The sequence below is a fragment of the Pezoporus occidentalis genome, unplaced genomic scaffold (genome assembly GCF_034315485.1).
Source record: "Pezoporus occidentalis ecotype Australia unplaced genomic scaffold, CSIRO_AGI_Poc_V1 ctg12, whole genome shotgun sequence".
NCBI lineage: Eukaryota > Metazoa > Chordata > Aves > Psittaciformes > Psittacidae > Pezoporus > Pezoporus occidentalis.
In genome coordinates, this window is record NW_026912994.1 from 6681539 (window position 1) to 6706393 (window position 24855).

At 40.4% G+C, this 24855-nt stretch overlaps 2 protein-coding genes across 3 annotated transcripts in view; one reads left to right on the forward strand and one right to left on the reverse strand.

Annotated features, from left to right (window-relative positions):
• The window catches only part of ADCY5 (adenylate cyclase 5), a 221261-nt gene extending 211692 nt beyond the window's left edge, over nucleotides 1-9569 (forward strand). Inside the window, exons 16-21 of the mRNA XM_062607077.1 lie at nucleotides 1182-1205; nucleotides 2055-2187; nucleotides 3724-3987; nucleotides 4334-4538; nucleotides 5353-5477; nucleotides 6985-9569. Coding sequence (XP_062463061.1) covers nucleotides 1182-1205; nucleotides 2055-2187; nucleotides 3724-3987; nucleotides 4334-4538; nucleotides 5353-5477; nucleotides 6985-7113 — 880 coding nt within the window. The 3' untranslated portion in view covers nucleotides 7114-9569. The remainder of the gene's footprint in view (nucleotides 1-1181; nucleotides 1206-2054; nucleotides 2188-3723; nucleotides 3988-4333; nucleotides 4539-5352; nucleotides 5478-6984) is intronic.
• SEC22A (SEC22 homolog A, vesicle trafficking protein) overlaps nucleotides 8776-24855 on the reverse strand; it is a 30125-nt gene continuing 14045 nt past the window's right edge. Inside the window, exons 6-8 of one of the 2 annotated variants that reach the window (XM_062607086.1) lie at nucleotides 24078-24196; nucleotides 21365-21430; nucleotides 8776-12241 (exon numbers count right to left, since the gene is read on the reverse strand). In XM_062607086.1, coding sequence (XP_062463070.1) covers nucleotides 12203-12241; nucleotides 21365-21430; nucleotides 24078-24196 — 224 coding nt within the window. In that variant the 3' untranslated portion in view covers nucleotides 8776-12202. Of the gene's footprint in view, nucleotides 12242-16073; nucleotides 16822-21364; nucleotides 21431-24077; nucleotides 24197-24855 lie in introns of those variants that run through there. The other variant, XM_062607085.1, reaches the window with a different exon arrangement.

Sequence of the window (24855 nt, forward strand, 5' to 3'; positions counted from 1 at the left end):
GTCCACGTCCAAGCTCACATGTTCTGTGCTGGAGCTGGCCAAGAGATTGTATACAAGAGATTGTATGCAAGACAATGGTGAGTTGCAAAATCCATGTCAGAAGAAATTCCATGCTTGGAGCTGTAGAAAATGTCTCGGAACAAACAAGGTTAAAGAGTAACTGTGCTTTTACTTCTTAATTTTATGCCCAGTTAGGCTCCCTCGGCTATTTCAATTTTGATGATCTATAGTATCTCTTTTGATGATTTTATAGTATCTATCTCTGATTCTATAGCGAGAGGTTCCTTCAGCCCCAGAAAACTACGGCCTGAAGCTCTCGAGACAGCTGTGAGATTCTTGGGCTAAAGATGTAGCACATTAGTAGCCTGCAAAGCTGTAATTGCATCAATGACACTACAGTAATTTTACCACTGATCTCTTTCTTTCCACTTAACTAGTATTTTATGAGATCCATGTACATGGTTCTCAGCCACCCACACTTCAGAAGAAACTCAGCAGCACTAAGCAATCAGTCAGGAACTCAGACAGCTACTACATACCAGAAAGCTCTTTTCCATCCTCTCACTGTAAGAAAAGCACACCCTCCATCTTCTCCAGCAGCTCTGCTTCATACAAGTACTTTACAGTATTGTAAGTAGTAATAGCAAGCCACATAAGGGTTTTCTTCAGTGCCCTCATGTGTGATACCCACAGCTAGGCACAAAACTGGAGATGAGTAACTTGCAGAAGAAGGCAGTAGTGCTAGTTAAAGGGATTAAACATATCTCCGTGCTACAATAAACGGGGCAGAGAGGTGCTATCACCCAATAAAGTATTAGCCCAAAGCTTCCTTCTTTAGGTCGAATTTTCCAGCTTGACCTAATGAAGTAGTGACAGGTGCCCAAGCATCCTCCTATTTGCTACTACATCCTACACTGACATTAAAATCCCAAATGATTCTCTGACTCTTAATGCTTCTCAGATATTCTAGCCACATTAACCATGTTGCACTGCCACTGTGGGTTTTTGAGGGTAGCTCAGACCTTTTTTCTCCCCCACCCCATCTCTTTGCAGTTTTCTGCTTCTGAGGGGCTATAGCCCCACGTAGTGTTAGAGGTGGCACATTGCAAAGGTGCTGTTACATGACGAGGGCTGGAGGGAGCCAAACACTCTTCTAACCTAGTGTTTGTGGTTTTTTTCAGCGTGTCTGCAAATGGAACGTTGTGGTGAGTCACTTTGGCATGAAATATTTTTACGGGGTTTTGTTGGTGGGCATGTTCTGATCACAAGGTGCAATATCAGCATGCTGGCTCACCAGCAGTGTCTGGTATTTGACTATGCATGGCTGTGACCTGGTGCAACAGTGCAAATGCCGTGAGTGGACTGTGTACTGCCCTTTTGCACATATAGTTACTCTCAGAGCTTCCTCTTTCCTGTGGGACAAGTATCAACTTGCTTTATAGACAACCTCATACAGCTTACTTGTAATTACAAGTCAAAGGTTTTATCAAAACAGTATTTTCATCCCGTAGAACTGTAATTCAGATTTAACAGGTTCTATTGACCTGCTTGTCAGAAGAAATGGAAATGTGTCTTAATGGGTTTTTGAACTTACTTACAGAATACTTACAAAACAAAGGCCATTAAGAAGTGACTAATTACAGAAACAGTAAGTGTAGAACAGTTCTAGACTTAGCAGGCTGCGGCAGCCAGTGCAGGAGACACTGACTAATCCAAAGAGCTGGCAGCATTTTGGTTTTGCCAAGCATGGTGGTGGCTGAGCATGTATGGCCATTTTCTAAAAAATGGCTTTTATATTGCTGCTAACCCTTCTAAAGAAGTTGGATTAAATTTAGTTTCGAAGACCTCCTTTAGAAATCAGCACCTATGAGCCAAGCCCTCAGCTTTCTGCAGGTATTGTTTGTCCATTTACCAAACACATGCTTGGAGGGGAAAGAGAAAAGACATTTCTTCAGAGGTTGGTTAGCCTTGAAGTGGGAACTGCGGAGCGTGCCTAAGCTGTGCTCCTCCACTCTGACACTAACTGGGAGATTCTGCTGTTCCGTTGGCTGCAGCTCTCCAGCAGTGACACGAGTCGCGCTGAAGATTGTAACCCCTGTCATCATTACGGTCTTTGTCCTGGCACTGTACCTGCATGCCCAGCAAGTGGAATCCACTGCAAGGCTTGATTTCCTCTGGAAACTCCAGGTTAGTGCTGTTTGCTGTGTTGGAGGAACACTGGCGTTAATACAAAGCTACTGAGCTATTCTATCAAGTTGAGGAGCATTATAAAGAGCCTTTGAATTTAATCTGGACCTGACATATACCTGGGCTCTCCTCTTCTGTGGTCCTTTGCATACTCACTGCTTCTTATCCTGGTTATTTACTTTAACCCCTCGTTTGTTGTAAATGTACTTTCAATGGTCCCCACAGTAATGGGTTGTAGATCTGAAGATGGAGGGTAATTACTTTGGGCAACTGAGCCTGTCACTGTTGCAAGAACCTGTAATATAACACAATCTGTAAATGTAAGAGGCTTGTATTCACTCCTGAATTGTTTCCCAGAGTTCAGTGAGCTTTAGTTTGCTGTGTTCAGGGCTGTGAAAGATTCACATTTGCATTTTCATTCACTTTCTTGTTAAGCAGTGGGAACTGGCCTGATATCCAGCCTTCATTAGCCCCTAGGCAGCAGCACTGGATAACCAGGACACTACAGATAATGCCACACTGTGCTCCTGTTCCTGGGTGCAGTGTTAATTTTTGCTACTTGTGTCCACCAGTGATACTGGGGCATTGTATGTGATTCTCAAGCAACCAGGACAGGTCTCAGCCTTGCCCAGGACTCACAGCTGGGCGACTGCAGGACTGAATATTTTATATAGATTATTTTACCTTCTGGATGGCAGGACATCATTCTAATAACAGGTCTCAGTGGTTTGAGTAGGAGGCACTGAGGAAACACCAATTAATTAAAGCTCCTTGGGAAGCAGATAAACATTGTTATCCTCATTTACAATTGGAGGGAAGAGCCGACTTGCCTGATCCAGGTCTGGGCTCAGTTGGCCAAAGCATTTGTGTCCCCAGGCAGAGCCAAACATTTTCCTTCTTCTGTCCAGACATACCACTTTCTAAAGGGTCCTTTCCTGCTTATTTCTAGTTTCAGATGTCCTGTTTCAGAAACCAGCACCCACAAGCAAAGTCACAAGCACAAAGTCATTATTGCTTATGCCAACATGTAGTTAAGGGATGTGGGGAGTTTATCCCTTCTCCCTTCATCAGGTGGGGCTTGGAGAGTACAGCTACATGAGCATTTAGGGGGTGCAGGGAGAGGATTGTAATTTAATGACACTCATGCAATCAGATTCTAGCAATGGTCTTTTTCTTCCTGAAACCTGTTGTGCTTGACTGGGAAAGCCAAATGTGTGTTCTTCTGAATGGCAGGATGGCAGTGGAGTTCCCCAAAAAGAACAGACCTTGTAGAGGTTACCCAAATCAGAGCCCAGAAATACAATAACATTGGATTTCGGTGTTATTCTGTGCCTGCTTTTACATACGTGTGCACACAGAGATGGACCCTCTTCCACTGCAAAACACAAGTTTCTGTGTATCTCTGGTTCTGCCCTCCTTTGCAGTTTCCCCCTTTCTTCTGCTTCTGCACTCCCTGCAAATTCATTCTCAGCTTTTTCCTCCCCAGAGCAGTTACCAAAAGAGTAAGCACATCACTGTCTCTCCCTCCTAAACTAGGCCACTGAAGAGAAAGAAGAAATGGAGGAGCTGCAGGCCTATAACAGACGCCTCCTCCACAACATTTTGCCGAAGGACGTGGCAGCCCATTTCTTGGCTCAGGAGCGGCGAAATGATGAACTGTACTACCAGTCCTGCGAGTGTGTGGCTGTCATGTTTGCCTCCATAAGCAACTTCTCAGAGTTTTACGTGGAGCTGGAGGCCAATAACGAAGGAGTGGAGTGTCTGAGACTGCTCAACGAGATCATTGCTGATTTTGATGAAGTAAGTCACAGAAAGTCTGGGTGGACAGAGTGAACCGAATCAATGAGTTTAGCTGGGCTTTGCTGAGCTCCTGGAGGAAGGTGGCTTATTGAAATCCTTGTGCCACAGTTCATTTCTCCTCACTCTAGATGTCTTTTAATTCTACTTTTTTCACATTAAAATCCCTTTCATTCCCTTGTTGCTCCTTCTTTGAATATCTAAGTCTTTTTCTTCCTATATTTTGAGTAGTGGAGGCTCTGCGCAGTACTTTGTAGTACTTGTACCAAGGAATGACATGTGGCGAGGACATTAGCAGCATGTATGTGTTTGTCAAGGTTTATTCACGTCTTTTGCTCTTGTGAAACAGATAATAAGTGAAGACCAATTCCGGCAGCTGGAAAAGATCAAGACCATCGGCAGTACATACATGGCCGCATCAGGCCTCAACGATTCCACATACGACAAGGAAGGGAAGACACATATCAAAGCTCTGGCTGATTTTGCCATGAGGTTAATGGACCAAATGAAATACATTAATGAACATTCATTCAACAACTTCCAGATGAAGATAGGTAATGTCACTGTGTTTAAGGGATTTAGTATAGCTAGCGGTTATTCTGAGCTGGGGATTTTAGGGAGGTAAAAACCATAGATGTTACCTTAGCTGTACAGTGATGTTGTCTTGTGTCTGGTGACCACTTTGGCTTCTATGAAACATCAGAGCAGCTTTGTTAGGATAGCAGCGTTATTACTGAGGCTCCCTAGAGAGTTAGGAGCAGTTGGGGAACGAACCCACAGCATGGTCTCAAATGGCATCTGGACTTGTGCTCTTACCACAGCATGGTCTCAAATGGTAGCTGAGCTTGGGCTCATTTACCTGTGATGTGCTCCCTGCTCACACCCTCTGTGGTCCTCAGCTCTGCCATTCTTGGACATTAAATTGTCTTTCCAGTCAGGGAATGAAAAGAGAACAGGAGAAGGAGAAGAAATGTGATGATGTCGAGTGTGGTATTTGTTCTGGAAAGCTGCTAGGCTGCTGTGTCACAGGTGCCCAGCATCGCAGTAGCTGTGTGCTGACTTCCAAGTTTGCACTTTGCTTGGCAGCCAGACAGCAAATAAACCTTATCCTGTTATCTGGTACTGGAGAGTAGCTTTGGATTGAGCAGATCCAGCCCATTCTGCCAGTCAGACAGGCATAGTGGATCAAAGAAGCTTCTTAAAGAAACTTAGAAGTTTCTTTCCACACATTCTGGCTATAGCTTTACATGCCAGGTAAAGCACAGTTAGAACAAATGAACTTTAGGTTGCTATTTTGTTGTCTGAAAAATAACTTGCCTCAAGCTTCATGTGGATCTCAGAGCTGTGGGATTTCTCCTCTCCTTCCAGGCCTCAATATTGGTCCTGTTGTAGCTGGGGTGATAGGAGCACGCAAACCCCAGTATGACATATGGGGCAACACAGTGAATGTAGCTAGCCGAATGGACAGTACAGGTGTGCCTGACAGGATTCAGGTAAGAAATTCACTGGATAACTTACTTACATTGCCAGCCCTGTGTCACTTACTTACGGGTTTTGAAACATGATCTGAATTGGAATTTTGGTTTGATTTTATTCCTTTATGTCATACAGTTAACATACATACATAGTACTGAAGGAAAAGCCAGCTGAGGAATGCCAGTGGTACCATCATGTTTTGCCTTTTAATCTTGACCAACTTTGCAACCTTTAGTCAAAAACTTGCAGTTTTGGGGTGGAAGTGTTGACCTGACCTTCCTTCCCCACATGCCTCACTGGCCCTATGAGAACAGTCCTGCTGTGATGCTTACTCACTCATGCTGCCGCTTTTGCTGTTCAGCTGCATGCAGCTGTAGGCTGTTTTATTTTTCAAGGACTTGACTCAGATACGTGTTTCTGTAATTCACTTCTCTGTTCATAATCCTCTATGCGTTCTGAGGCTAGCAAGGATCCAGGCATCAGTGGGATGGGGATATGTAACCAGAGAAAGAGGATGGTTTCAGGGATTAATGGAAGCTATCTTGTAATCAAATATCTCCTTGGCCTTCAGACAGAGACCTTTCCAGTGATTCAATTCCACTGTTCCAAGTTGGCTAAGCCAATGTTCGCAGTAAGAGACTATCATTTGTTGGGAAAGTACTGAAGGGATATAAAAACAGTTAAACTGATGTAAAACCTAAGAGAGGAAGCCATGCTTCTTTTCAATTAAGCTGTCAGTTAACTGGATCAATATTTATCCAACACTCTTTAAACTTTCCTACGAGATGGTCTGTGAACAATTAAGCAAATCAGCACAGCAACGTTGCAGCCACGGCAAGCCAGAAGTGGAAATACTTAAAGCCACCTGAAAAGGGGTGAGAAAATACACTGCAATAAATAAATAATCTTAGGCAGTCTGGTCTTCAAACCTCTGTTATGCTGCAGCATAAGCGATTATTTTTGAGTGGCGCCTGCAGACAGAATTTGGATGCTGGCTAGGTTATCTGTATCTCATTTGTTCAGTCTTTCTCATTGCCTGCTACCTTCTCCTTCATAAAAAAAAAACAAAACCCACCCCTCTGAATGACCCCTTCTAAACTGCACATCCACTGTGTAATTTCTAAGTATTTTTTTGATGATTTTTAATATAAGCTTAACCTGGTTTCCTACTACCAGTGATATAATGAATGCATCTCAGTAGACTGAACTGCCAGCTGTGTTTTTAAAAATGTGACTCATTTGTTTCTTTTTATCCTTTGACTGCCTCAAAAAATGTATTCCTCCCCCTTTTACCTCCCCAGTTGTGTATCAAGTGTGACTTACGTAGCTTCTGTTTCCAAAGGTTGCATTTGTTCTGCAGTTTGTGCCAACCTTTTAGTTACTGATTGATCTGGAAAAGTCTACTGACTTAGAAACAAACTAGTTGATCCTACTTTAATTTTGTGCATGGATTACTCCAAAAGCGAATGAAAACACTGTGTGGAAGGCATGACGAGCATCTGCTTACTCTTGTTTATTCTGCAGGTAACCACAGACATGTACCAGGTTTTAGTAGCCAACAACTATCAGCTGGAATATCGAGGGGTCATTAAGGTCAAAGGCAAAGGAGAAATGACCACCTACTTTCTAAACGAAGGGCCTCCAATTAGTTAGCACTGATTGAAGCATCACTCAAAGATGGAATTTGCATTACATGAGATTGTGAATTGGAGAAGAATCACTTTTTGGCAGTGAAGCTGAAAACGCACCACAGTTGAAATTTCACACCATGACTCTAGAGCTGATATCAGCAAACTCTTTGGCCACCCATCACAAAAGGCAATTGAAAGAAACCACCTTGGAGTTGTTCCTGGCTGAGTGCTAAGTCGACCAAAGATGTGTACTACAGAATTCACAGATAAGACATAAATTTGGAGTTTTTTAAAAAGGCTGCTACCACAGAATGATCTAAGAAGCTATTTAAGTATTTATTGACGCAACACAACATTTACTTGGTTGAAGGAATGTATGATTCACTACAAAGCATTATTTTGGAATGGATTTGCACTCCCATAATGTTTCCATCCCATACTGCCAGCTATTTGAAGTGTACCACTGTGCTTTTATTAGCTGTTTCGAATGGCTTTCAAAACTGACACCCACTGTTGCAGCACACAAAAAGGCCTTTTAAAATGGCATCAGTAATGGTTTAGTGTGAAAAGATATCCTAGCCCTGGCCCCCTCTTTTCCCTTCTTTTACATGGCTAAATGACTGCTCTTCTGAGTCAGCCTGGCACATCCGATGAAGGGGAAGATCAAGATAAAGAACGATGGCTCTACAACCGTATTTATTAAAAAGTCTTCTGTGCTCTTCTTTGGTATATATTAGTTTACACGGGAAAGACTAGATGTAAACAAGAGACACTTTGTGGGGGGGAACTCCCCTGAAATTTGTTGTGGGTTTTTTTGTATTTTTTATTTTGTAATATTGAAAACATGGAGCTCTAACAGATATACCAAATTCTATATTTTGTAAATTATATATAAATTAGCAGGCAGGCTGGCCACACCAAGGTGTGGTGGGAGGTGTATATAACCTGTAGACTCTTGTGTAATTTTTTTCTGCATAATACTCTGAACACAGACTTGGCAGTTTTCAGATTATCACTATACAATCAACCAACAACAAACAGGTGAGTTTCCAGCCTGAATCAGACGCATTTTAAAATGAAAATCCAGAAAATTCTACAACCCCAAAGAAGAGGAAAAACCCAAACGTGGTAGTCACACAGTTGTTCCATGCAGCGTTCAAGCAGAAGGCGGCATCTTAACAAATGGAAACAGGACCTTTGAGTTTTAGCTACCGAGGCGGTATCACGTCAAACATGTCAGAAAGAGCTCTAAGCAAATCTTCTAACTAATGCTAACATGAGCTCTCATAAGAAGAAAAACAAATTAGCTTATTCGAACTTTTTGTTTTAAAAAATGATTTTTCATAGATGGTCTTAACAGAATCCTGCTGATACGAGAGTTGTCTGATATTATAACTGCCATTTGACATTACAAGGAACTATGTCCTGCAGCATCCAGTTGACTTTCTTGTAGTAGGCACTTATTTAAACTGAGTCACAGATTTTCAATTTTCAGGAATTAGGTGATCTTCAAAAAAGGTTATGATGGCAAGTGTATATATACGAGGTGGTCAACCTTAAAATGCAGTGCCATTGATATTGTATTGGACATCTTTATCACTAATAGGGGCTTTATGAATAGTTCACTGTTATCATTTATGTACCTTTTTTAACTATTAAAGAAAAATCCCTTGATATTTTATTAAAAAAAAGAATTTTAAAAAATGCTATATTTTTTATATTCTATGATGGGAGAGTTTTGATATTGAATTTGGCTAGAACTAAAAATTACTCCAATCTTTTGACATTTAATAAAGTTCTTTTCCACTCTTCTCAGGGCAGAATTACTGTAGTACTAACAGCTTATTGATTGCACTATGGTGGTGGTGATTTATTTTTTCCTACTCAACAAGAAGAAGTGAAAATCCATGGGCCTGTCTTGATTAATTTGCTATACTGCTAAGCATAACCTAAGCATTAAGCCATTTAAACACGAGCTTAAATGGCATCGCCCCTTTCCTTCTCCCTTCCACTAGGAAACATCTCTGAAAAGTATAGTATATTGACTTCTGTAAAACTGCCAAGTCTGCCCTTGTACTATACTTTTGCTCCTTTACATCTTCCCTGGTTTGCAAAATATTTCTGTTGCATCATGCTGTTACACCTTTCTTCCCCTCTCCACCTTCCATCCCTTTTTGCCCCCTCACTCAGATTCATTACCTTCATGCCATAAACTCGGTTTTAGGTTTGCTTTCTGCTTTATGAAAGTCTGCGGTCTTCTTAACTTTTGATTCATCTTATAAAGTTGTGTTGTCAATGAAATTTCAAGTCCCCCGTATCTCTAGCTGTGATTGTTGACAGTGCGTCATGATCATTTCAAGGGGTATTCACACACTCTTTACTCTGGATCTTGCAAAAATGGATACAGTTATGATTTCCCATGGAAATTGAAATCTATTTAAGTAATTTAACTATATTAAACACTGTTTCACTGGTAAAGTGTCTCTGTTTTATTTTTGCTGCACCTGGCTAGTGATCATATGTAAGCTGTGTAGGAGATGATACTGAATCTGCAAACGGAAACATCCCTTTCTTGACCAGCATCAACAGGTGGCTGCTTGACCACACTGGTGCTACGCAGTACCCAGTACAGAGAGCAGCAAGGTCTTGACTGCACCCTGAACATCCCCCGGGTCCCTCTTGTGCACCCACTTGCCCTGAAAGGGTAGCCTCAGCAGAGCTGACAAAGCCTCGTGGCACTGTGGGTAAATATACTGGTATAACTGAACAGCTTAAATTATTCTGTGTCTATGTCCTATTAAAAAAAAAAAATAAAATAAAATAAAAATTGTGTGTAGTTTATAAAGTACACCACCGTCACCAAAAAATTCCCCAGGTACCTCGGTACTTGTCCTCTCAAGGACACCTGGAAGGTGGCAGCTCTGCTTGCCATGCAACATTTCCAGTCTTTACAGGTAGAAGTAAATGCTCCACATAATGCTATCTATCTATTAACAGAAGCCTGAATTATAACTGACAAACAATAAGCTGCAGCTGTCAACTGACTTATTTGGTTGAGAAGACCATAGGCAACTAAGAAACAAATTACTTACTTGCAAGCTCCTATCTGCTAGGAGGGGTTTTATAAGTGTACTGAGAAAATAGTTGTGTTAACAAAAAAGCCATGAAATACTTCAAGTATCAGGCTAAGAAAGATGGTGAAGAACTATTTAATACTTTATATATTATCTTATATAATCATGCAATTTAGGACATCATCTCATACAAGCAATTTTTGAAACTATCTGGAGATGGGTATTACCAGGGAAGGAAGCCAGTAGCCTCCAGTGCTCTGCTCTCCCATTTAAGTTGCTGCACACACTGATAGGCTGAATGATTTTCCCTACATGCATTTTTTTCTGTCCAGAAAGCATTCTGGTGAATTTTAAGGTGTTCAGCCACTTCTCTCCAACACAAAGCTGGCTGCTTCAAGTATCTGCCTGCACATAATAGAATGATACATTTGGGACGCACCAGATTTCTTACACGTGTTCCCTGCACTGCCAGTATCCCTGGCCTTGCTGTCTGTGCTTTACACAATACACGTGGGCACCAACATCTGGCCAGCATCTATGCCATGGAGCAAGTATTTTCATTCTGTTAACCTTTCTGACTGCTCCTCAGGGCATCATCACTCCCAAACTTTGAAGTTTGGGAGAGAAAGGTTGGGATGCAGCCTGAAAAAGTGCAGATCAACTGTTTTAAGATGAAACCCCTCAGATTACACTCTCTTGATCCATTTGGTCCCAGGATTTTCAATTGATAAAGCCAGAGCACCTGGGCAGGCTGGGGCAGGACTGAGAACACTGAACTTCTGATGGGATGGGAGACAGCAGCAGCACTGTTTTTCTGCCATGTGACAGACAGGCAGCTTGTCTATAACGCAAGGTTCTATTTTCCAATTTCTGCCCCTGAGCAGTCCACAGTCCCCACTCGCCCTGCTCTGCCCTGGCATTTGGCTTGCAGCAATGGTAACAAGGCTGCACTGCTGGTGCCAACCCCATTCTTCACAGCTCCCACTGAAAGCCGGTGCCAAGAAGAGCGGGTAAGGAAGTGGTGGGTGCCAGGTGAGAATTACAGCATGGTGAGAACCCAGTGTTGACAAGCTCAGAGGCAATGCTGGCACAGCACAGGTGCCATTTGAATAAAAAGCTCCACAGGAGAACAGTCAGAGCAAGCGAGCTTCCCCTGTAAGCAGCTGGGCTCAGAGATCTTTTCTTTAAACACAGAATTTCACCTGCAAATAACTATTGCCATCTACTGGAACAGACTTGTGCGGTTTTAGCCCAACTACCATGATTGCTGAGCAGTGCCACAAGCTCAGGCTGAGACAAGAAGACCCCTTCCATCACAGGGGAAAGGGAGGGCATGTCTCCCCCTAAGAGCAGCCACTCCTTCCAAAGTAACTGATGATACACAAACCATCAAATCCAACTACAGATAAGCAAAAAATAACCACCCCAGGCTGTGTGTGCCACCATCTAACGGACACCACCCTCCCCAGCAGCACAGCAGTTAATAGTGCACCACAGAACCCTACTGTACATGCTGCTGCTGCTCCTAGCTACAAGGGTGCCCGCAAAAGGCTCCACACAAGGCCTCCCCACCTAGTGGCAAATCCCTTCTTACGTGCTGCAGCCCAAGTTCCAACAGGAGCCATAAAGGCCAAAGCTGGCGCTGTGAACCTTGAGTTCACAACAACCTTGGGCTGGTCACACAACCCTGAGTTCACAACAACCAAAGCCCGGACAAAACCATTACCAGCAACCCTGCTGTGCCATCAAGAGCAATAGTTTTCACTCCTGCCTTTACTGAGGAGCTAAGAGCAGGACTCTCCTGCTCTCACCACTCAGGTATGCTTGGACCTCTCCTGTCCTTCAAGTAACTGTTGCAATTCAGTCTGAAATGAAATACAGGCTAATGGACATCCTACCTTTCCTTTTCAGCTGCTCAGTAAGAGACACAGCACAGCATTCCAGTGTAGCCACACCTGGCGCACAGGGAGAGACCACCAGGAGAGCTATGGAGTGTCATCTTGTTGCTACACACCTCCTTCTTGCTAGGAAACAACCTCAGGTTGCCTGTAGAACTATAAAGATACAGTCTGTGTCCTGAAATGGGCAAGAGGAAGACAGATTAGAGCTGGGTCTGGAACTATTTAATGTCATGTTTGATGTGGAAAGCAGGCACAACACCCCCGACTAGGTGAGCACAGAAACACCCAGCTGATGATGTCCTTCTCCCTTGCTCTCTTCTTATGGTATTTCCAGAGCAGCTTCAGTACAAGAGATGGAGCACATGCTCATTTGCTCTCAAGCTTTGTGTGATGCTTGGTAACTAGGGCATGTTCTCAAACTCTGCTCAGTGTACAGGTTAGCAGGATAATCCTACAGCATCTCTCACATGTCCCTGATGCAAGCTGAGCAGGACACCCAGGCTGGAGCTCTGCATGCTGTATCAGAGGCAGGTAGCTGCACAGCACCTATGCCACCCCTGCTAAGCGTACCTTAAAACCTTCTGAACAGGTACCTGTCATCTATCTGTCTCAGGAGGCTTTGCCAGAAAGGTTATCTGGGGAAACAAAGACTCCGTAAATGCTCTAAGAAGTCAGAATAACTTTTTGATAGCTCTGTGAAGTCAAGATAGCAAATGTGGGTGTAGCAATTGCCAAAAGTGCTCCATCAAATTTATTAGCAACCAATTTGATCAATACAGTTGAACCACAATTTTGTTAAGTAAAAGAAGCTGGTATAGATACTGAGAGACAATTTAACCTTACTAAATTAAACAGTACCTGGAATATCAGACCAGCTTTGACAAGAACTGCACACGTAGCCGAATTCTCCAGGGTTCCTCTGACCCCTGTTGCGAGATCAGCTGGACTCTCGTCAACACAGGAATGCAACTGCCACTGAAGCGGTCCCCCTGCTGCTACCCTTCTCACCACTTACCCATCTGGGAAAAGCCCTCCTGTAAGACATCCCTTTATACTAACAACATTCAGAATGTGTGGATTTCTGGAAGCCGTAACACTTCTCTAGAATGCTACTTATTCTGACAAGAAGCTGATTCAAAATAGCATGTGTTTAGTCTTTGCAAATGTTGATGGGCTGCTTTTTTTCAATACAAACCATGAAAGCAAAAACCAGTCATACCATAGCAGCTGCAGTGGAAATGGGGAATGAAAGGGAGGAGGCTGAAAGGCAATCTCCCTAAACAGATGTTCCTCAATCCTTTGATAAAGAGACTATCAATATCTTAAAGAATCCACAGTGAATGTTAAGTAATCACAATGCCTGTAAAGGAAACCATCATCACCTAGTTCTCTGCTAGCTTTGATATAGCTAAAAATCAATCCAAGTAACACACACATACATTCCCTTGGAGAAGGCTGCATTCTTTTCTACACCTCACTCCTCACCTTTCTTTCTCTCATACACGTGTCAGTATTCCGTGAAGCAGTGTGAAAGGAAAGGGGTCTATACATTTTCCAGGGGCTGAAAAGTTATTTCCTAGCAAAATCTGACAATTCACAAACAAGACTAGTTCTTTTTCCTAGATATTAGCCCAGACATTGAACACAAAAGAGCAATCCACTAAGAAAAATCTCAGATATTAAACAAAAACACACAAAGAAGAATGTGATGAAGTCTCTAGGACCTCAAATAGGGGACTCTGAAGTAATCAAACCTCAGACAGCACTACATGTATCTTGTGGAAGTCAGTCAAACTTTTGGCTATCTCTTCCTGACAGTGACTGTAAATAGTGACACCATTCAAAGAAAAATATGGTATTGTGGGTGTTGAGTGGACTCATTCCAACTTCAAAGAGAGCTTACTTTATAAATACAGCAGGAAGGGAGCTCTGCTTCTACTAAGTCCCACAGAAAAGAAATCGAGCAAGTATGAACGGCCTTGTGCAATTCAAATGAAAATAAAGCATGTTGCTCAAGAGAGCAGTCATTTTGTGCAAGTTCATCTTCCTATGTCTAGTAACTCAAGATTCTGGTAAAATCAGTAGGGAAGCACCTCAATTTCTCCAAATGCTGAGTTTGTATAAGCAAATGAGAAATAATACTGCAAATTTTCAGTAAATTTTCACCTCCAAAATGGCCTGGTGTATCTTGTTTCTCATCTCACACAAAATTTCAGCAAGTTTAATATTATAGTCAAACTGAACTACTATGTTCAACAGCCACGCTTTTAGCACCTAGTAATATCAGGTAATGAAGAACAGTCATGCTCATTAACTTTTCATCCTGACATGGGATTTTTATCAGTGCTGTAAAAACAAGCAGACAAAACCCCGTCTTCCATTACTCTGGCAGTTGCATTTGTTCATTATATGTGCTAATCAGCAATTAGTTTAACACCAGCATAACTGGAATGGAATAATGGTTCCAGATGCTATGACAACGAAAGTTTTCATTCCTTAAAAATGTATCTTTAGGCACAGCAGGAAGGGAAGGTATCTCAGAGAAAACAAGATTCTCTGCCAACATATAAACTGAAGAAATGATGCAACAGAAGATCCTTGTGCACAACAACCTGAATTAAAAACTAAGCAGGACTTCAGGCATTCATAATAGCTTCCTTGCCAATCAGCAATGCTGAAGTGAAAAGATAGGTATAAGGACTCTTCTAGACTTCATGAGCAAGATAAAACCTGGTTTTATACTTAAAACATTCGATCGTTGATTTAAAATGGTCAAGGACTGATTTTCACCTTTTCTGATGTCCAGAGTTCAAAAGGAGGCACTGAATGCCAACACAAGCAAACCTCTGTGTGCTAAAAAAACAGGCTGCTGTTCTGGATTTTTGAAACGTTTATGGTATAAACATTTCCTAAAATTCTTGTATGCTTCAATCCAGTCCTCCATTTTATCATTTCCTCATCTTCTGGATTCCCAAAACAAAAGCAGACCATGCTCATGAATATATTCTTCTTCTCTTCTATCTCAAAGTGGGGAGGGAAGAGAATTAGCTGCAGAGCACATCACCCCCAACACCAACCTCTGAGGCAGCACACCAAGGTTATCTTCAAGGTCTTGATCTCAGATATCAGAGACACACATATTAAGAATATAATACATATTGCTCCTCTTCACTTTGAATTACAGTTTCATTCTCTAATGCTTATTGGTTGGTATTCTGCATCATTTTCTTGACTAATACTACTTATTTTAAAACAGAATAAAAGATCTAGCTCCTTTCTTCTACATCAATCCCCAAATCAAACACCACAAACAGCATATCAAAGCTTGCTTTTTTTTCTCCAATGTTTCAGCACACCCTTTTATTATTCCAGGCCACATATAAAAATCTACCTATATATATTTGCTAATTTGAAACATCATAAATAACTGCCATATAATTGTAAAAACAACAACAAAAACCACATTTAACTGATGGGGGTACTGTATGGTTGCTATTCTATTTTCTAAGCATTTGGGGTTTGCTGGTTGATTCACTAACTTCAGAAGCACACAATGGTCTCTCACACACAACTCCAGATCAAGGAGGTTCTATCCCAGCACAAATCCTCCGACCAATAAAGCCAGAAGAACAATTAAAACCCCTGGTCTTTTCTTGTTTAAGCTAATTTATTATGTTCCTGTCAGCAGTTATTTATCTCACATTTGAGCAAATTATTCATCCAGTTCTAAAAATATATAAAAAGAAGAACAACAGTCCAACAAGTACCAGTCACTCCATTTACTCACCACTCCATTTCCTTTTAACCTTCCCAGATTTCAAACACAGGAAGCGTGCAAAAATCTTCAGTTAAGTGGCAGAACTTTCTGAATAATTGCTAAAAAGAAACTGTGTCCACAGAGACCACTTTCAAAGATAATTAAAAGGAAATCATAAATGGAAAAATGTTAAACTACTTATAACAGTAAACAGAGGGCCACAGGTGCCATACAGGTGAACCCCAGAACCAGTTTCCAGGTTACATTTTAATTAAGAAAACATTCATATATATGTCAATGTGAAACAAAACATTCTGAAATTTAGTATCTGACATATTCCAAACCTAGTTTGCCAATATGCAATAAGCATTATTGTTATTACTTAGTTAGCCTACCCCCTACTGCCTCACAAAGGCAAAACTGATTTTGGAAGCAAAGAGCTTGTATGATATGCAGAACACATACTCTCTACATTCCCTCCATTAACATACTTGTGAATTAAGCTTTTTTATGCCCCCAATCAAATTCACCAAACTTAGCATCCCTACATACATTTCAATGTATGGATATAACCTATTTTCCTCCTCTAGTCCCATATTATTTTGTGTCCTTCATTAAAAGAAAAAGTTTAACCATCAAGTGAAAAATGTCCACAGGCATCTTGCATTGCTTTATTAAAAAAAAACAATAATAATAAAGAAAAACCCATCCAGACAGCTTCTTTTGGAGAACAGCTTTACATTCCTGAGAGTGAGTAACTGTTGGAACAAGACTGCCTCTAAATGTTCCAGGACTTGTCAGACATTGTAATCCGGGGACTTTCCCTGTGGCTGTCGCAGTCGAATTTGTAAGGTAGAAAATGCTCCCACAGTCACATGAAAGAAGAGCTGCCACAGGTTGCGCAGTTCGTACAGATACATGTTACACAGGCAAATTAACCCAAAAGTCAGGAAGGATTTGGCATTCCTCCAGCCTGTGTAGTATACAAACAGGTAACACTGTCAGGAAATAAAAAAGAAATCTGATTACCGCATGTAAGGTAACTTCCACTGAGAAACACTATCTGGTCATTGAGAAATTACAAACCCAAACCAAGTAAAAGTCTAAATCAAACATGTAAGAACAGTATTAATGCAGCAGTCATGGAAGGGTGAAAAGTACCTGACCTCAATACAAGGTTACATTTTATTTCCATTAAACATTCTTTAAGAACGTAACAATTTGTTATAACCTGCAATAATGAATGGCCCATGACAAATGAAAGTGGATGTTCCTGGCAATCTGGTCAAAATACACTCTGTTCCACTCAAGGAACGGAGAAGAACCAGGAGCCAGGGTTCAGTCTTCTTCAGACAAAACAATGGGAAGGACAGGGAAAATATTCCCAGCCCTGCAGCTGGGAATACTCAGCAAGAGGCAAGGCCACAGATACCAACACAGTGTCCTGCCAGGGTTAATGCAGAGAATTAACTGAGAGATGTCAAGAGTCTACAAATACCCACTGTCCTTCTTTGGCTGGTGGAAGATGGATCACATGTGGAGAGAAATACGCAACAACTCTACTATAATTCCACCACATTTTAAGGGTCAGTTTCTGTACCTCATGGTGTAACACAAAATGTCAGGACTGCCCGCAGTTCCCCACTTTACCTTCTTCCTACTGCAACTAGAAATCTGTTCAAGTGGCTTGCTTTTAGAGTTTTCATCTCTAAAAGGAAATGGCTTTTACATACACATTATTTTTACTTCTGCTGTTGTTCAAACTTCTTCCTTCTGCAAAAAAACTGGTTGCCCCCCACTCTGGATTCTAGCCATTTCTGTCTGCTGAAGAAAGCTTTTACTGTGCTTCAAGGTAGGCAACAACACCACTTGAGCTTACTTTGTATTCCAAATCTGTCTGCAGTGGATATATAACCATGATCACACAAATTTTATAACAGCATCCATCACTGGACTATCTAAGTATCATTTTCTGTTCTTCTTGGATATCTGCCACGTTTTATCAGTCAGAGAAGCTAATTTTTTTTTTTTCAATTTTCATGTTCCTCAAAAAAGGGCCAAAGCATTGTACATGTCCAACTGAACAATGCAATTTGAGATTACTTTATATTCTATCCAAAACTCAACCACTTTCTTATAAAGCACGTACTTCCACTGTAAGTGTGACTGAGGTTAACAAAACCACCTGTAATTTGGGGATATCTAAGTATCTTCAGACATATGAGTACTGCCAGTATCAGCAAGATTTGCACATCCTTCCTCCAAAGCAAAGTAAAACTAGAGAAAAGTAATCCACGTGCTTTAGAATCTATATGGAATTTCTCTGAACTTGCCTGGCCACTTCAAGCAGAGCAAATGCAACCTACTTGTGCTGACAGTTTTATAAATCATATATAAAAGAGCAATTAGTTGGCATAGTACCTCAGCAGTAAGAGTTCAGATAATCTTCTAGCAGTGCCACCTCCACTGACAACATATGAAAAAGTGTAGCTAATACCAAGATTAAAATAAGAGTCAGGATATGCTTAATTAAAATCATTAATAAATATGAATAAAATGGTAAAAATATTACAGACACTTAAAAACGTTACTGCAACATGATGTTGAATGACTTCGAATTTTACTGAAGATCTGTTTTAAATGAATTCAGTGGCTTTTCATTAGTCTAGGTTTGAAATGCCAGATTTGCCAGTTACAGAACAGAGCACCACTCAAAAGGCCAAAACACCTCACTGTAACAAGTGCTATTATGAAATTCCTGAGGCTGTTTTTTTTATTTCTATTAAAGGGAAGTGTTAGTATGGCAGTTACTGAGCATGTTTTTACGTAGAAGACTCCTCTGTGCTACTTCAGAGAAGAACTTAATTTGGGGGAGGGGGAAGTTGTTTATTTGGCGTGTGGTTTTTTTAATAAATGTTAAGAAGTGACTGACGGCTTAGCTCCTGACACTTCACACTTCAGCTACAACTGAGATAGCTGTTACTTTTGTCCATTTTCTTCTTCTTCAGAGACCAGAAACCATGGCGGAACACCAGACATGACAGTAAGCCTAAAACATCACGCTCCCTTTAAGTCCCATTTTTTGCCTGCACACCTAGGATACAAACGTTTTCTCAGAAACCATAAAGAGTAACACGCTGCTACGCTGTTACTGACTCAATAAGACAATACCGCATTACGGACATATGGGTGAATGACAATAAAATGTGCTGCCACACAACACATGAAATTAATCTCCCAAACTCTTAATGTGGCAAAACAACACCAGAATATGCCAGAGAACTAAGAGCTCTCTTAGTTCTGAAAACTGAACAATTACATATGGTAGGAATGACACCACAGGGTGCAGAACAGCAGTATCAACAGATATATTCTGAGTATTAAGAAAAAGCCTATACTGCAAGCTGCATGAATTGTTTCTTAAAAACATCTCTATTCAAGTCAGACAGTGGAGAAAAGTCCTTCTTTCTCAATGCACAGACATGAATACTTATATTAAGAATAAGGTTTCTATTTTGGGAGGGGAAGGAAGAATATGTATTTTTCCCCACAAAAGAACAATAAGGTGGAACTCCTCCGTATGACATGGAGCAGATTGTTGGCATGAAAAATTAACACCAATTTGAAGAATTATTTAAGGCAGCAGCTGATGAAAAGTCAACAAGTGGTGAAGAACACAAGTTGTACTTGTGTCCTGCACCTGGGTTGGGGCAATCCCAAGCACAAATACAGGCTGAGCAGAGAATGGATTAAGAGCAGCGCCGAGGAGAAGGACTCAGAGTGTTAGTTGATTAGAAGCTAAACGTGACCTGGCAATAGTCAACTTCAGCCCAGAAAGCCAACTACATCCTGGGCTGCATCAGGAGCGTGACCAGCAGGTCAAGGGAGGTGATTCTCTCCCTCTACTCTGCTCTCATGAGACCCCCACCTGTAGTACTGCATCCAGTTGTGGGACCTACAACACCAGAAGGAGGTGGACTTGTTGGAGCAAGCCCAGAGGAGGGACATGAAGATTTTTATCAGAGGACTAGAGCACTTCTCCTATGAAGACAGGCTGAGAGAATTGGGGTTGCTCAGCCTGGAAAACAAAAGGCTCCAGGAAGACCTAAGAGCAGCCTTTCAATAGCTGGAAAGGGACTTTTTGCAAGGGCATATAGTGACAGAACAAGGGGGGATGGCTTTAAACTGACAGAAGGCAGATTGAGACTAGATATTAGGAAGAACGTCTTTACTGTGAGGGTAGTGAGACACGGGAACAGGTTGCCCAGAGATACTGTGGCTGCCCCATATCTGGAAGTGTTCAAGGTCAGGTTGGATGGGGCTTTGACCAACCTCATCTAGCGAAAAGCGTCTCTGCCCATGGCAGGGAGGTTGGAACTAGATGATCTTTAAAGGTCCTTTCCAACCCAAACCATTCTGTGATTCTATGATTCTATGAGTACATTTTGCTAATAGAGAATGGAGATTACAGGTAACCTGGATAAAAGGCTGACTGATAGAAACACTGATGTGAAAGGAAAATCCTGAGACATTTTACTTTAGGACAAGGGGTAACAGGTTAAAACTTAAACAGGGGAAGTTTAGATTGGATATAAGGAAGAAGTTCTTTACTGTAAGGGTGGTAAGGCACTGGAATGGGTTGCCCAGGGAAGTTGTGAATGCTCCATCCCTGGAAGTGTTCAAGGCCAGGCTGGACAGAGCCTTGGGTGACATGGTTTAGTGTAAGGTGTCCCTGCCCGTGGCAGGGGGGTTGGAATTAGATGATCTTAAGGTCCTTTCTAACCCTAACTATTCTATGATTCTATGATCTGACACTGTATTAAACATTGGCACAAGGAAACAAGTAGAAACCACATACTCCACAAATGCAAGAGATTAAAAGTCAGAAGAGTTATAGTAACAGCAATTGAACATGACAGACATTACAGTCATAGCTAAACGTAACAGCAGTGTTACTGAATGACAAATGCCAATGGGCACCAGAATACCATGCTACAAATTAGATAGGAAGGTCAAATTTAAGTGCAGAAATGGAAACATGAAATATCAGACAGAAGAAAGAAAACATAGTGGAAAGAGACTGAAAGCTTTGAGAATGAAGGAGATGCACTATAGTGTACAAAGAGATGAAAATTCTGGAGTGTAGTATCTAGGTGTTACTGTATTTATTTCAAATTTTCCCAAAGGAAAGAAGTAGCATGCCATTTGTTCAGATGGTTAAGCTTATTTGAACTATGAAACTACTACTCTAAGGAAATGATACAACCTCCACTGCTTGTGACTTTAGAGATAAATTGTAAGCTCCAGACAGAAAAGTACACCAAATCTCTTAATCAACTAACTGGAGGAAAAAAATCCAGCAAACAGAAGCTCTTTGTATCAAACTAATGAAAAAAAAAAAAAAAAAAAAAAAGAGCAGAAATTATTTTTATAATCACCCTATTCAAGTATCTGTGACATTTAGAAAACATGATGACATTTATGCATGACTGGGTAATGTTTCTAAACTCTACAGTGAATTATGCAAGCAGAAGAACACACCTGGTACAAACAGGCTGCTGTTCCAAGAAAAAATGCAATAACATAGCTGAAATCTTCACCTTCATTCTGTGAAAATAAAATAGAATAAAAAGCCATGCCTTTACAATGTTTCAGTGAAATACCAGATATTTACAGTATGAAAGTTATTAATTATTGTCTTTAAAACAGTCTCACACGAAGATTTATAATAATTCCTGTATTACACTAAACCAAAAGCGTTAGCACTAATTGCTGTTTACATTTACGTCTGGAAAAAAAACAGACAGCGATCTGCAATCTGACCAGAATGCTCATTCACAACAAACAAATTAGGCTAAGATTTTCAAAAGCCTTAAAGGAAGTCCAGATCTAGCACCAGATACTTACCTTCTCTAGATGCCTTTGAAAATTCAAGTCTGAACACTGTACCTACCTTTAATAAAACTTTCCAGCTTCACAAGATGGAAAAGAGATAAAAGGAGAAAACAAACTGGCCACTAGGGTGTGGTAAAATTCTACATAGAGAGTAGAGCAGGCAGCTCTGTTCATCGCAGTGAGAGCTAACAAATGCACATGAATTTATCAGAAGGATTATTGGAAAATTACGTTTTCTTGAAGGAAAAGATGGAAAATTTTACTTTAAGAGCTTTTTACTCTGTGTTTAAAAACCAAAAAAGAATTCCTTCTAATTTATTCAAATGGGTTGTTATAGTTTCTATAGAGTTGAGCAGAATAAATTTGCATGCTCACTGATTATTCTAACCATAATTCAAACAAACATCTGCAACAATAGGAAATTTTCGCAGAAAAACAATGGGTATTCATGCAAATGTTCTTCCTTGAAAGGCCAGTATCATTTTGGTAAGATGATGGTCCATTCAGAATTACATGTTTCTGCTCAATGTGAAGCATTGCCATCTCCAGTGTTGACTAGGAAAAAGTTTGCATTTCTGCACTTTTCGTACCTACATGATGCAGTACACTCCTAAACTGTACGCAAGCCTACCTTGGTGCCACCATATATTTGCTGGGGTAGAGCTAGAGATTTTAACAGTTTTACTAACACCCAAATAAAAACACTGATTACAAAGGAGACAAGCTTTTGAATGAGTCCTCAGAAGTTCAATTAATCATATTTTGGATTATTTCTCACTAAACCTTGCGAGTTTTTCCATAATAAAATAAAGAGAAATTTTAATGGATTTTTAGTGTCCTTGTTTTTCAGAAACTGAAAAACCATCTTTCATCTGTACTGCCTTCTTTTACCTCCAGATGCACAAACATATAGAGTAACATTAATTAGCTGCCTTAGTATCACTTAAATAGCTTTATCTAACATTGGCATTTCTTTTCAAAAAATCAGCCGCAGAAAGGTAACAAAACAAGTTCTAGAAATATTAAACTAAGTGGTAGAAATCTGTTCAGTACTATTTGTACTACAGTGTACTTTAAATTAATTTCTATTTATAAACTGAGAGAATTGTGCATAACAGAAATATCTAATTAGCGATAAAGTAGAGCTGTATGTTCATTAATTCATTCTTGGTTCTTCTTTAAGAAACAACTCAAAATTAGGACCTAGTACGAAACACTTTCATTAACCCTGTTCATTAGTCTTCAGGAAACGCTGAGGCCTCAAATATTACCACTTTATTAAATCTTTACATTATCAGTAATTCTATCAGACAACTGGAATACATCTTCTTTACCTTACGTCCCTAAAAAAAATCTTTTATGTGTCACAAGCACTGCAGTTATGAAGTCCAGATATATGTTTGAATAAAAATATTATCTATTAGTCAAGTAGGAGAATCCTCATTTTCTTTCAGAAAAGTTCGACAGGGATTTTAGTTTCTACTTCCACCACCATAACAGCAGAACCACTTAATGTTAAGTCACTCTTTTTTTGTGGTAACACACATGAACTTTCTGCAGGTGCTTGCCAGCACTACCAGCATATTCACTTGAATTGCTTGAGATCATTAACCACTCTTAGTGACATTGTAGCAATGAGAATACAACTCCCAAGAAACTGGATTAAAAATTGAATAGAAAGAAACTGAAAGTCTATAGGGAGGGACAGAGCAGAGTGCTCACATGAACAAATGTTTGTGGAGAAGGTTGTTTGGTGAGGGGGTTGGTGTTCGGGGAGAACAGGAGTTAGAAGAAATCACACTTTCCCTTACGTTGATCAGCACACAAAAAGAAATGCTATCCTACTTAAAAAAGGTTTATTCAAAACAAAGAAAAACAAAAAAAGGTTCCTAAAAAGATTTTACAAAACCTGTTTAAAGATCCCTGCCCTGGGGACCTTTCAAAAAAAAAAAAAACAAAACAAAAACAAAAACAGGTCAGATTTTCAAAGCTGTTCACCATTTCTCTCAAGTGTTTTTAAATAACATCTCTGAAAATTAGATGCCTCATATCCCGCCATAAATCTAGAAAACAGAACATTATGTTCTCATACTCACAGCTACGGAGGTTCCTACAGAAGGGGTCAGCCACCCACCTCCTACTGCTTTTTAAACTCACAGCCTCAATGAATGATGCATCACACTCAAGAAGGATGCACAGATCACAATCAACACAGGCTTCATTAACAGAGGTCTGACCTCACAAGCATTATTTCTGAAGACAAAACTGGCAAGATTTAGTTCATACAGTAAGCATCTTCTAAGGTGATATTATGATTGCTATGATGCATAACACTCAAATTCATAAACACATACAATACCTGGAGAAGACTTTCTATGGCATGAAAGCCACGAATTAAATTCAAAGCCCCGCACAACAGGCTAAGCACAAATGAGACAATCCCTGGCAGAGTCACAGGTTCCAGACGCTGATGAAGAGCTGCAAAGCAGAAGATAAAAACAAGGTATCAAAGGTCAAAGTAACATCTTGAGAAATTTAGTAAAATAGTAATCTCACTATTCAGTGGCTTCTAGTTCTAAAAGAGATAACTGAAGCAAACCACAGAATGTCAATCTTTTTTTTTTAAAGAAGAAACATTCTAAGTATTCAACACAAGGTTTACCAAAACACAGCTTCCTTCAATTCACATATATAATTGTCTTATTATATTTAGTCTTTAACTCAATACATACAGTTTACTCAGTATGACACTGAAAGCTGCTCAAACACTCCAGGAAATCAATGGCAACTGATGCACTTGCTACTGACATTTTGTCCACAATTAGCATCCAGCTCTTAAGTCAAGTAAGAGCTCCCCTCAACAGCCTCCACTTTTCTTTAACACTTACACATTAGCAAAGCTAGCCAGACTGATTCATTTTGTCTGCTGAACAGAACACTATGAGGCAAAACTATTACAGTCCCCTCCCTTAAAAGGCAGAGGTACCCAAGACACAAATAAAAAGACAGTTCTGAAACTACTAGTATCTATATTACAACCTTATACACACCTTCTGGGTAGTGACAGTACTTAGAAGACTTACAAAACACATCAAAATTAAAACACGCTTTCTCTCCATGCACACGCACTCTTTCTG